This window comes from Ictidomys tridecemlineatus, chromosome 4 (genome assembly GCF_052094955.1).
Source record: "Ictidomys tridecemlineatus isolate mIctTri1 chromosome 4, mIctTri1.hap1, whole genome shotgun sequence".
In the NCBI taxonomy this organism is placed as follows: domain Eukaryota; kingdom Metazoa; phylum Chordata; class Mammalia; order Rodentia; family Sciuridae; genus Ictidomys; species Ictidomys tridecemlineatus.
In genome coordinates this window covers 33,158,581-33,172,809 of record NC_135480.1, presented here as the reverse complement: position 1 = coordinate 33,172,809, position 14,229 = coordinate 33,158,581, and the positions used below count along the sequence as shown (strand labels likewise).

General features: G+C 36.6%; 1 protein-coding gene across 2 annotated transcripts in view; it reads right to left on the bottom strand.

Annotated features, from left to right (window-relative positions):
* Dcdc1 (doublecortin domain containing 1) overlaps positions 1 to 14,229 on the bottom strand; it is a 485,491-nt gene that overhangs the window by 237,288 nt on the left and 233,974 nt on the right. For both annotated transcript variants that reach the window (XM_040284557.2, XM_078046288.1), the window contains 2 exons: positions 3,903 to 4,004; positions 689 to 852 (listed from right to left, as the gene is read on the bottom strand). In XM_040284557.2, the coding sequence (XP_040140491.2) occupies positions 689 to 852; positions 3,903 to 4,004 (266 nt within the window). The remainder of the gene's footprint in view (positions 1 to 688; positions 853 to 3,902; positions 4,005 to 14,229) is intronic.

Sequence of the window (14,229 nt, the reverse complement as noted above, 5' to 3'; positions counted from 1 at the left end):
ACTATAGTTGTTTTCTTTGGAAACACAGATAATTTTATGCAGGAATTTACCAATCTAGACAAATTTACACAATGCTTAGCAATAACCAGTAATTATTGTGGGATAATGTAAGGAGCTTTTGAGAAATATAACTTTGATAGGCTAGGGCTTACAAGCTTTACCAATGTCCTGTCATTGGTGCTTAAAAGGTTAAGACTTTATTTGTGAAAACATAGAGAGATAGTGGGGAATCATGTTGTCTACAGCTTCATAAATCTTGCTTAAGATCCTTTTCAATTACCATCCATTTCTCCTTTAAAAAGGGACAAAAAAATAGAGGAGTGGAAGCAGGTCAGGGCAGTGTGCGACAATGACAGTGTGATGGGCTTGGGCCCCCCGTGGCGTTTCCATCTGCTATCATTAAGGTGACTACTCAGACATGAACAAATCCCTCTTGCTGTGCTGACAGGCAGACTTCAAGAACTATGACAAGGCATTAAGACAGAAAGTCAGAGAGAGAGAGAGAGAGAGAGAGAGAAAGGGGTCATATTCCATAAACAATGCTGTCTCACAAAAATGTCCCTGAAATTTTATTGGAATTCAATTTTTTAAAAATTTTATAAAAGGTGCCACTTGGCTTCTCAACTCCTCTTAATTAGCTCACCCCTGGAAAGACTGAGGACAGACAGAACAAACACCTCATTCCTACCTGAATGCTTTACCATAAGAGACCCAAATTTTTTGCTCATTCTTCAGCAAAAGTGGATTCTTAATTTCTTGACCATGCTCATCGAAAAGCCGGGCTGAAGAAAAATTGAGGCCTGGTGTGTTGATGGAAGAGCCTTGAAGCCTCTGATGAATCTTGAGAAGTAACTGATAGAGGGTGGGGAAGGGGGATGAAGACATAACCTAAAATAAACTGTCTCCACTCTGTAACAAATGAAGTCCAAACAAATGATAATTAAATGCATATAGAATGTTAAAAGAAGTGTGAAATGACGGCAATGTTTAGCTCAGTGTAAAGTAACAAAATGAGCATGGGCTTTTAACCAGCAGGGGGTGCCACAGGCTTGTGATTGAGCTCTGACCCTTTGGCACAGGGAATGAAAGCAGATGTGACAGTCTCGCAGAAAGAGCATTTAGCTTCTACACAAGGCAACGGGTCCTCTTTGATAAGGGTGATGCTTTTCTTGTCTGAGCTATGCATTTTGTTAGGGGCCTTCAAAGACCAGGGTCAAGTTTTACAATAGGCAATCTCCCTGTCCCCAACTAACCTCAGGTAACTAATGGTAGAAAAATTCGCCACTTGGAGGATTTCAAAAATAAATATGATTTTCAGTCTAAGTTGATTCACTGAGAACTCTTTCTGAAAGCATTTTAATTATGAGCCCTGCAAACGCTTATGAACATCTTAAATAATGGATGTTTTCAAGTTGTGAATAAGATATCACTGAAGTGTAAAGTATGAAATGCTGTCATTTAATATTTGAAATCATAGCATTGCCAGTGTTTGCTTCTATCTTACATTTAGAGACTCTAAATTATCAAGATATTTCTAATTGAAGGCACATTTCAAACATAAAATAAACCTAACTGAACTGTGTTGCATATGGTATTTTAAAAGACATCTTTTCATTATCATCCATCACCTTTGTTTCAGTGTTCCGGCTTCTGCTCTTTCTGCTCTGCACCCCACACTATCCATCACTCTGTTCTCCCCCCAGCCTTCTGTCACAGGCTTCCTTTACTTCTTTTCCTTGTCAGTTCTTGTGTCTCTCAATTTCTTGTTACTCTCTAATTCCTGCAGCGATATGGATATATATAGTTCTGGTCTTTGCTTGTCTAGCTACAATTTAGAGTCCTTTAAAAAAAATCCTTCTATTAATTTCCATTGAAATATATTAAGAAATGCTAAATGCTGAGGTTCAGAGGAAAAGAAGGGAAAATTGCAGTCCCCCTGTACACCTCAGGTGTCTCACTAATTTTCTATAAACTCTTGACTTGCTAAACAAATTTATTTTGTCATCAAATATGTAATGTCTAAGAATTAGGCTTTGCCCTCAAGATAAATAATAGTAGCTCTAATTTCAGTGTTTTATCAGCTCTATACTGACCACATTTTTAGTCTCAAGCATCAGAAAGGCTGAAAATCATGACACATTTTTTTTTCATTTCATTAAAGTTAACATTTCTGATCCAGCAGAGATGAAACTTTGATTAAAAATGATGATGTAAAGGCATTAATAAAAACTTGCCTTGTTTTGTTTTTGTCACTGGAATCACAAATGTGTTTTGAAATCTATGGGTTGTATTTCCAAAGCCCTGCATTTATTTCTGTGTGATCTCAACCCTGAAGCTTAGTTTTGTTGCTTTGCTATTATTTCACAAAATATGTAATGCTGATCATTCTTTAAATCACAGAGATTTTGCTTCTTGGGCATCACCTTTTTGCAAAGGGAGAAGATACAAAAGATTTAATACCTGATCCAGCAAAGAAAAAATGAGCACAAAGGACAGGGGTATATGGTAGACATGGGATGCGAGCACCTGACCACTTAACCAAATTCACTTTCACAGGAGTTGCATTGCAATCTCTATTTTCTCAACTTGGTGACAGACTGCACTTTAGGTGTTCAAAGATGAGCATTCAACAGCCTACAGGAGGTAAGAGCCTCAGTGCCTTTCATCTATAGATCATTGGTTAGGGCTGGGCTGTGGAAACCAAAAATTGTGATAATCTTCACCCATTTATCTTTAAAGCTATCATCACCTGGCCTTTATAGGATAAGAATTTGTTCAGGGATCTGAGAAGAGTGTGGAACATCTTAGGCTAGTGATTGAGAGGAGTGTCCATACAAGGGAACAGTCATGCTTGGGTGTCTCATGCAAGGGCTCTCTCTAACAAAGAGATTTATAATGCCCCTCATTAAAATTTTCCCCCAAGTTTACTTGCATATACAAGCAAAGCATAATCTCAATGTGCTATAAGTCAATACAAGAAATTTCTATACAATAAATCTTCCTTCTATGATAAAATATCATTTTCAATTTTAGCATGAATGAAAAAATAAAATATTCTAATGTGAAAAGTCAGGGAGTCAAGTGAAAAATTCTGGGAAGGCTTTTTTTAACCATGATGATTTGCATATTCAGTGGTGTGATGGTAAAAAGAAACATCAAGGCTCCAGATCTTTCTCTAATCAATCAAGGTAGCATTTCCCTATTTCTTCTGGGTCTAGCTAATGATCCAATGACAGACTCCCAATTCATATGCAACTTTTGTGATTGGCTGTAAAGGACAGGTAATGGATGCCACCAGGGAGAGGTAAGTTGGAGGTGCTAAACTGAAATGGGGAGAAAGGAACAAGCTTCTAAACAAAGGCCAGGCAACACAGCCCAAAACACTGGTGTTCACTCGGGCGCATAACCCCAATTTGTAAACAACAGGGAGTTCCGTGTCCTTTTATGCAAGACAAAGACCTAAAATAATGACCCTGAACATGTTGGTTCTGCCTGAGAAACATCCCAATTGCCTGGAAAATAAGCAAAGGTAAAAGTTCCTAAGATAAACCAGCTGGAGCATAGGAGAAGACCAAGGTTGTATGTTAGTCACTCAGGTTTAGGGCTCAGCAATATCCTAGGCTCAGAGCATACCTTCCACTCAGTATCATGCCTTTCTTGTTAAAGTGTAAAAACAGAGAGCAATCCTGGTGTATCAAAACCATGTCCTGCTGTGAACAGATTTTTCAAATATAAACATGATGAAGGTTAAGATGATGTTTAGGTAAAGGTTCAGGAGTTAATACACTACTGAAGCTCAGCTCATAGAGGAGCAAATGATTGATCTTTTGTACCCAACTTTAAGATGTAATTGTCTAAATTAATTGGAAACACTTAGAGTCATTAATAAATAATAAACTCACTCTTTCCATCATATTGTCAGTCTGAGTTTTTCTATTAGAGCCTAAATCTTTTTTACTGATATAAACAGAGGTCTCTCCAGTGTCTTTACCATTTTCAAACACCTGAAAAATAAACACAGTGAAAAATTACAATAAACATATACACACAGATACATTTATTTGTACATACATACATAAATGCTGGTAGTCTTTGCACAGAACTGTGTCAACTGAACTTTGTGGAAGATGTGCAAAGCAAGAACCAACTATATGAACATGTGCAAGTGAGTAATTGGCAATGGAAATCAATAGTAATCAAAAGAATAGTATGAAGTAAAGACCCTGCTTCTCCCTTTGGTTTTAGTGTCCAATCTGATTCATATTCCCTATAATCTTAAAATAGAAGAAAACTTGGACATTGAAGGAAGAATCACTGGCCACAAAAAAACTCCTAAATGGAGGAAGCATCAACGAAAGGTCAGCTTGCAAACCAATTAACTAGCTCATTTCGTTCTTCTTGAAAAACATAAAACCACAAATTACATGAGGAATGTTTGATTTATATTTAAAATAGATCAGTGTTCAGCTCATCTTTTGGCTTACTAAAATTCAACTTGACAGATTTATTGCATAACAGTACGATGAAAGTCATTCATTTTAAGTGCATATATCCAACAAGTTGTTGAGAACAGAGATAAAATTCATAACATTGCATTATGCAACACTCGCTGGGGGAAAAAAATACCGGCAAATATTCTGGTCAAAAGGATCCGAATAAACCAGTCCCGACAGGACAGCTCCACCAGAGTGAACACTACCCCTCTGACCACACTGAGGATCCATGCAGGGTGTGCCATTCACTAGGCAAGAAAGGAAGCAGGCCAGAGGGAGGCCTGATGAATAATTTAAATCCTTGCTTTTTATTTTTTTCCCTCAAAAGTTCTTTTTATTTCCCCCTTTCTGATATGCCCATCACACCAGTGTAGCCATTTTATGTATTTCTAGAGCTATTTCCAGAGAAGGCAATTTGGAGAATAACTCATTTAAAAACAAAACTGTCTTTAATGCTGTTGCAACAGTTCAAAATGTATTTCATTAGCTTTAACCCTGTTTAGGGAAGAATGTGTTTCAATAGCACTTCCTCAGCCTTTACTTCATAAAATAAAATCAAATAAAAACAAAAAGAGTAATAATGTTAAGACTATAGGCTCCATTCCACTCAGTGCTTTCCCTTGAGCTACTGATTGTGCAGGGGAGACACTGCAGCTCCAAGACTTGGTGCATTGACATTCCACTCCCTTCACTGTCTTTTCCAAATGGAAATTTTAAAAAGTACGTTTCTGAATAAAGATATAATTCTGAGCAAGAAATCTACTTTTGCAAAGAACCTTCGGAACCCAATTGCTGCCTGCAAACTTATGGGAAATAAAGGGGGGAAGGCGGGAAATTTACTGTCCCAATAATCTCTTCAGTGCTCTAATCTAGCACAAAACTCTTAAGAGAGAAATTCACAATGAAGGTCACACTCTGGTGGCATACGTTCTGCAAGATTAGTGTTGACAAAAGCTCAGTTTGAAGAACTTATTGATGTTCCTTTGTTGAGACTTGCTAGACGAGGAGTCAGAGTGCAGCGAATTATATTCTAGGAAATAGCAGTGTGAGTGCTAAGTGCCAAACTGAGAAAGCAGAGAGGATTTGGTCAACACCTAACACCTTCATTAGCTCACTGCTTTGTTCACTACCGATTATAAGACTTCCCTAGGATGTCTAAAAATGTGCTCTCCAGAGGAAAAAACAAATGAACAACAACAAAAAATTGGCTAGGACTGCCAAAATAGCAATAAGGGCATTAAAAAAAGAGGTTTTAATGGTAAATCAGACATTTAGATGTTTAAGTCAAAGAAGGCTGCCCTCTGTGAGTCATTCATGTAATGAATGTATGTCTACAAAAATAAAAATTCTCCAAACAGATATTCTATGAGATTCCGTTCTTAAGATGTGGCTTTGCTTATAAAGCTCTATGGTAATATGCCCGTTTTAAGAAATATGTAAGTCCTATATGTATATATTTGTCCTTCCTTCGCAATGAGGAGTATCTTTATTTCTAATGCCCAATGTTTAAACAAAGATAACGCTCTAAATAGAATTTCTAAGGTTAACTAAATATACAAAAATATTTAAAAAACTGTTTACCTTTGTTTTCCTATTGTATCATCATTGGCTTAAGAACAACTGGCTATTGTGTTTGCTTCCTGGTGGTTTGCTGATGCCTCCACCTTCCTAAAACTAAATCCTAATCCCTTAGTATAGGATAATGTAAAAAGCAGCTGGGGCTAGCCCTGAGATCAAGAAGTAAGAAAACAGAACCTAAAAAATATTGATCCAGGTCCTCTTGACAAACATGGTAGTTGATAACTTATGAAGAAACACCTAGGAAAAGGAATTTACTTCTATGGCTCTAGTTACACAAAGTAAAAAGTTCTAAGAGGAATGTTTTCCATGCACCACAGTCTTTTCACTGTCCTTCATGTTGATATTGACTTTTCTTGAGCAGGGTTAAACTAGATTGACAACAAACATTTATTATAATGTTGTAAATTCATTCATTCATTCAGTGAATATTTAAATAAACATTTAAGTACCTGAACAGTAGTGGATACATGGTAGGCACCAGGGAGAAGACTACTGATCTCAAATTTGGGAAAATCTTCATCAAGTTTCTTTAAAATATAAGCTATAAAATGTGGAAGATTTTTCTGCAAATTAGTTGGCCCTACAAATTTCATGCTATGTTTATCCTTCACTATCTATCCACATACCTTCGTTGTCAGGCACTGTAGTACACAGTCAGAAAGCAAGATCCTATATGGCCAACAGGCAATAGCCTTCTCCCTGGAAGCTTTTCCCACACCAAAAAGGCTAGTACTAGCAAAACCATACAGATTAGTTACTGAAACTACTAATCACATTCACCTACACCCAAACTAAATGTAGTTATATAGTTTGAATCTTTTTTCTTTCTTTCTTTTTATGGTACTGAAGATTGAACAAAGGACTTCATGCATGCTAGGCAAGTACTTTATCACTGAGCTACATCCCAGCGATAGTTTCGGCCCTGAATGTCCCCCAAAGACCTATGTTTAAAGACTTGGTTCCCAAGGTGGTGCTACTGAAAACTCATAGAACCTTTAAGAGATGGGGCCTAATGAGAAGTTCTCAGGTCACTTGGGTTGTGCCCTTGAAGGAGATTGTGGAACCCCAATCCCTTCCTAATTCTCTTTGCTTCCTGGTTCATTATGTGAACATGTTTCCTCCACTATGTACTCATGCCATGACATGCTCTCCTGATAGAGGCTTAAAACAATGGAGCTAACTAATCATAGACTGGAACCTCCAAATCTGTGAGCCAAAATAAACATTTTCTCATTATAAATTAATTGTCTCAGGCATTTTGTTATAATGATGGAATGTGAGCTAACAGATTCTAAATCAATTTCCCCTTTGCCATACCTCAAAAAAAAAAGTCTGTACCCACTTCAACATTACCTGGTACAGGGAGAACATGAAAGAGAGGAAACTGGAGTGGATAATGATCTAAACTAGTTATAGTTAAAAGATAAGAGGTTTGCAAATTTTACAGGAATATGTGGCATATATTTTGAACATCCATGTGAGGACTAGGGCCTATTCTGGGCTTTTGGGAAGGGACTTAGGCAGAGAAGGAACCCTAAAGCTTAAGATTATTTTACTTTTTCTTTTCATGGTAAATGCAGCTCTGTAACTTATAAGGTAGTAAGTGTTATATAAAGAAGAAAAAACATAATAGGTCAGAACAGGCTTGAGATCAAGGAGTGGCATGGGTAATGATAGGCATCATATGAAGTGAATGCTCAGGATAAACCTAAAGTGGAGTTAACTATTTAAGCAAAGATTTAGAAGAGGGTTAACTATTTAAGCAAAGATTTAGAAGAGGGCTAGCCAAGTACATAGCTTAGAGAAGAGCATTGTAGGCAGAGGGAACCACTACAGTAACTAAATTGGGCATTCCTGTGTCTAGTATGTTCCAGGACCATAAGGAAGTTAGTGTGACTAATGCAGAGTGACAAAGAAGAAAAGGAAGTAAACATGAAATCAGAGTGATAAGCAGAGAGAGTGGAATGAGGAATCATTGGAGGGTTTGGAGCCTAGCAGTAACAGGGCTGGGGATGTGGCTCAAGCGGTAGCGCGCTCGCCTAGCATGCGTGCGGCCCGGGTTCGATCCTCAGCAGCACCACATACCAACAAAGATGTTGTGTCTGCCGAGAACTAAGAAAAAATAAATAAATGTTAAAATTCTCTCTCTGTCCCCCCCTCTCTCTCACTCTCTCTTTAAAAAAAAAAAAAAAACAGGATCAGATTTACATTTTTTTAAAAGTCATTATGGCTGCTAGGTTGTGAATAGCTACAGACGACAAAAGTAATCTGAAGGGTCCGTGACATTGGCTCACACCAGAGTAGTAACAACGCATGTGGTAATAAATGGTCCACTTCTGTTGTGCATTCCAGAATAATTTTTTTGCATTTGCTTATTAGTAGGACTGGGAAATAAAATCTGTAGCTAGACTAACATTGGTAAAACATGATTTCTGCATCTACAAAAATAAATTAACCAACATAAATATAACTGTTCATATGTAGTATTTGTAAAGTCATAAAAATGTCAACAGAGTTCCCAAAGAATTTTATTTACTACTAAAATTTTGTAGAGACAGTTACCAAAACTTAAACTATAGGAAAAGCTCTCTTGAATGGGGAATTATGAGCCAATATAGTTCTTTGATGAGTTTGCCTGGCATCACTTGTGACATCTATCGAAGAGCTGTGTAAGTTCTTGTTCCATACCATTATCTGACCTTTAATGCTATAAGTCTGGTTAAGAGCTAGCTGTGGGAGAACAGCAGGTTCCCAAACTCTCTACAAACTGGAAGACCACCCAGGAAGCTCTCTAGTGCGTGAGCAGAAGGCCAAACACCTAAGCTTCAAAATGCCTCAGGATGTAATGCTGTCAAGAGGCAATAATAGAAAAATGACACCACAGTGCGCTGTCAAAAGTTGAGAGGCCATATAGTAACAGGATTTACTACTAGAGGTCTGGTACAGAAAAGAAATATAAAAGAGCCTTACAAAGTTATCTGTCATATTTCAGGTGAATATAATTACACATGTTGAAATAACGTTAACTTACATCTTGTATTGGACTGGGGTCCCCTGGAAGCAGACACTGAAACCAAGATTTGTCTTCAGGAAGTTTACTGGGGAGCACTCAGGGGCAATACTGGTAAGGGAGAGAAGCTGAGTGGGCAGGGGGAGGTGAAATGTTTTGGAACAGAGGTCTTTAAAGAGAACTCTATAGCTGGAGTTACCCTTTAGATTTGTCCAAATGGAGGTGAGGTAGCTGCCTAAAGTCAGATGCAGGCTGTCCTGAGGGTGGAAGTCCAATTTTAAGAGAAGAAGCTTTTTTACACTAAGAGCAACTGCCCAAGTGACATGAGAGCTGTTACAGTGGGGGGATGGGTACATCAGTCACAAAGAAGAGATCCAAGCAGTGTGGTACAGCAGCCAGCACACACAGGTAAGGTAGTTCAGAGTCTAGGACACACTGTCACATACATAAGCTCATGCAGTACCCACAGCAGCCAGGTTTTAAAGATGAGGTCTCACAAGGGCTAAATGCTTTCTTTAAGGGGGAACTACTCAAAAGGGACAAGGAGATCTTGAGAAATCAAGTCCTATGGCGTTTTTAATTAGTGATATCAAAATTTATCTTAAATTTAGTATTAGAGACTCTATATGTGAAATTTGGCATGAAAACTAAAAGCATAGAAAAATATTTTATAGTAAAAGGTTTTTATTATCTAAGTCATAGGACATAAAAAAATCCTAAATATTTTTCTTATGAAGAATCTAGTTAACTATGAAAAAAATCTTGATACAATCAGAATTCAAAGTCAACTTTGAAGATAGAAAATCAACTCTAAATGGATTAATATCATGTGGACAGTAAATCAAACACAAATACTGCTTGTTTTCTGTTTTTATAGACTTGCAGAGTGGTTTTTAGAATGTCCACACTGTCTATATAGCATAAATCAAACAGTAAGCATGTCTAAACTTAATATTTAGTTAGTGATACATCCAAAGCAAATATTAAATTATGAGATTCAGATAACAAAAAGTCAATAATGAATTAGTGTATTTATATTACATATGTGAAAAATTATTCTATTAACCAACACAAATATCTTTAAACAGTATTTAATCGGTAAGAGACCAACACATTTTGTCCCAGTATATGAAAATGTACTGAAGTGAAAATAAATTATTTAATTGTTAAGCTTCATACATCTAAAGAACACCTTAACTAAAAGACAAATAATATTATAAGTCCCAGAAATGGTATACTTAAAATTTTATCTTGAAAGAGACATTTTAAATTTCCAGTGTAAGTTACAATACAGCCCAACGTTTACAAATATGAAAAACAGGTGACTGCCTATGGGGTAGGATCTTATGGGTGGATCAAAAAATATCCCTCCCATCAACTTGCCAGTACTTGAAATTCCATTTGAAGATTCACACTTCTGACATAATTAGAATGCTATAGGCATAGCAGAGGAAATCAGAGCCAGAATTATTGGTTATTGAATCTTTAAGGCTGCGATTTTTAATCTCAGTGTCTTGAAATCCCTAGAGGGCCTGGGGTAGGGCTGGTATATAAGTGGTGAGGGAGTGGTGGGAGTGCCAATCTGATGGGTGAGTCTGTGGAAGCAGCCATCATTCTGGCTTCAAACACTGTAGATCCTACCTTTATCTATTTTCTATAGTAGGAGTATATTCCAATAAAAAATTTGATGTAAGAACAAAATTTGAAAATGACTATCTTACTTGAAAGGTCTTATTGTATGACTTTCCTAAGAGCAGCTTTTGAAGAAAGGGCACTAATAAGATCCTGGGGTACCTGAGAGGCTGAGTTGGGTGTGGGAGACAAGGAAATGCTAAGTGAGGTGGAGAATGTTGAATCCTATAGGATGGCTTTCATTATCTTCACAATTACTGTACAGGAGTGGGCCTGCAACCTGCTTCTTAAGCATCTAAGTCATGTTTTATTATGTATTTGTTTTCATTATGTATGTTGTAGTTTTTGTTGTTATTGTTTTGATTTTGGTTCTGGGGATTGAATCCAGGGGTGCTTAACCACTGAGCCAAATATCCCTGGCCATTTTTTATTTTTGAGACAGAGTCTTGCTAAGTTTCTTAGGGCCTTGCTAAATTGCTAAGGCTGACTTTGCATTTGTGATCCTCCTGCCTCAGCCTCCTGAGCCACTGGGATTACAGATATGTGCCACCACATCCTGTTTTGTTAAAGTACTTTTTAAAAATAATTTTCTCCTACCCCATATTTTATTGTCTATTAACAAAGTAAAATTTCTACAGTATGTTATACAGGTTCACAAAAATATTCTCTTTGTATCCAATTACAATTCTTTATAAGTTCAATATATGAAAGTGTTCAAAATTATCTAGAAGTTAGTGGCAAGGTTAATTTGCTTAGTGGTCATGTCCTAAGCCAAGTTATTTCAATAAGCCCTTTTTAAGACCTCAGTGAAAAAACAGAATTTCGCTTCTATTAAATTAATCAAGTACTGAAATTATATTTAACTTGGATTAAAATATCAGGTATATGCATTCTGTCAGTAGTTGAGTATAATATTTGTATTATATATAATAATGTGGCTTGATAAATAGAGATTCCTAGGCTTAATATATTTCTTTTAATAAAAAAAACAAGGGATTTGATGAGAAAAACATAATCACATATGCCCAAATGCTATTTTCCAAGAGAAATGAACACTACAGGATTAAATATGAACCAAATCATCAGATTTTCTCAAATTCTCAGCCTTAGAGATCACATTTTCACCCTTGGATAGAGTTTATGTTTTTAATGCTATTTAGTTTTTTTATATCAAATATGCTTATAAACATAATTTTTCTATTAATATGAATGGGTACTCTGGTAACTAAAACTTATACTAAAATTAACTATTTTATATAGTAAAACATTTCTATCTTAAGAAATAATCCTTTTGCAGGGGATACTAGGTATCAAACCCAGAAGTGCTTTACCACTGAGCTACATTCCCAGCCCCATTTTGTTTTAGTTTGAGACAGGATCTCACTAAGTTGCTGAGGGCCTCACTAAGTTGCTGAGGTTGATCTTGAACTTGGGATCCTCCTGTCTCAGGCTCCTGAGCCACTGGGATTACAGGTATATGCCACCATGCCTGGCTAGAAATAGTCCATTTTTTAAAATAATAAAAATCATCAAAATTGTAGGGAAAATATTAAGTAGGTATAAATGTATCATTTCATTTGTGCTTACTGGAAAATCTGCATTTATTTATGTTCAAAAAATATTTCATGCTTGAAAATACTCATGGTGAGTCAGACTAACATAGATGTCAGTGGGTAATCCAAGGAATGGGAACATATGTAGGAAGGAAATACTCAGCAACTTGAGCATATCAAACACTGTGAAAAAGCTAATTGAGAGGTAAAAACAAATTAACTGCTATGGAGAAGGACAATCTCCCTGAGAGAGAGTATGTGCCTGCAACAGTAAGGTTCAGTGGTTGCATTTAGTCTGAATAACTGCTGGGACAGTAATATAGTTCTGGCCTGTGGACTTTCCCTGCTGACTGCCCACCTGGCAATTCTCTGGGCACCTTCTAGGATGTCAGGACTGCACAGGGAAAGCCTGTCTCATTACAACAAGCACTGCATGGAAGCTAATGCCTGGACCAATTGCTCTTCCCTGATTTTGATACAGACGCTGTTTTTCTCTTCAGCAGAGCTAAGAAAGGAAGATTGTATCTTCCTGCACATGGAGATTTACACCTGGTTACAGATGCCTGTTGGGGGGGGGCAAAAAAAAAGCATTGGGAAGAAACATAGGTGAGAGGTTTCAGTGCCTACTGCTAATTAGCTATTCCATGAGTTGTTGAAAAGCATTCATGATTCTTTACCTTTAAAATGGGTGTCCCAACATGTGCCTACTATGGTAAAATCCACATATGAAAATTGATTATCTCCATCACATTTTGCCCAAAAGTTAATGAATGCTCTTAAAATCATAACCTTGAATATTTTTCTACTCTCATCACAATTGATTTTCAAATGAAGATCAGGTTAGCATGTCTTACCATTTGTTCTTTGCAAATATTTTCAATTTGTTTTCCCATTGTTAACTCAAATAACTTAGATGAAATGGAGCAGCTCAGAGATTGTGAATACATATTTGGGGAAAGTAATGAAATAGGAAAGGAAAGAATCAAGAAATACACAATGGAAGTAAGGACATAATAAATATACAGAACAATGAAGAAGCAAAAATAAAACATCCTGCCACCATTCCATGGATAATTGACTCAGGTATCTCCTTCTGGTCATTTAACTGTTCTATAAATTTTTAAACATTTAAGTAGATTTTTTTACTAATACAAATGAGTACTTGAGGAACTTTAAACTTTTTTAAATGACCACAAACCCTTAGGTTCAATATCCAGCACCATCAAAAAAAAACTATTAAAATGACAATAAAAATGAATACAGATCTCAAATAGTTTCAATGACATAGCATACAACCCATTCAAGTATTCAAACCATAAGAAAGGCCAGGAGAATATTATAGATAAAGTCAGCATCTTTTCTGCTATCAACCAAATTAGCCTATTTTATAATAAGTCCTATAAAGATAAAATGATGGAATTTGCCTGGCGCAGTGGCACATGCCTGTAATCCCAGCAGCTCTGGAGGTTGAGACAGAAGGATCGAAAGTTCAAAGCCAGCCTCAGCTACTAGTGAGGTGCTAAGCAACTCAATGAGACTCTGACTCTAAATAAAATACAATATAGGGCTAGGGATGTGGCTCAGTGATCAAGTGCCCCTGAATTCAATTCTTGGTACAAAAAAAAAGTGGAATTACAGTACAAAGTCTCACTAAGTTGTTGATTAAATTTATGTTGTAAGACTACACTACAAAAAAAAAAAAACAATATAAAAGTAGAAAGGATAAAAAATTCACAAGCTTCTGAATCTTGTTTTTACTGAGGTTACTAAATTCTGTCATTCCTCCCTTGCTCACAGCCACGATGAATTTATGTAAAGTTAATGAAGATGAAGCTTCACTCCCTCTATTTGCTCTAGGTCCTGAGAATCTGGGAAATTATCATAGTGAAAGGGAAAGTAGATATCAATCAGGAATTATTTCCATGTAAGCATTTCTTTTTCTTAATATTTTGATGGTTTT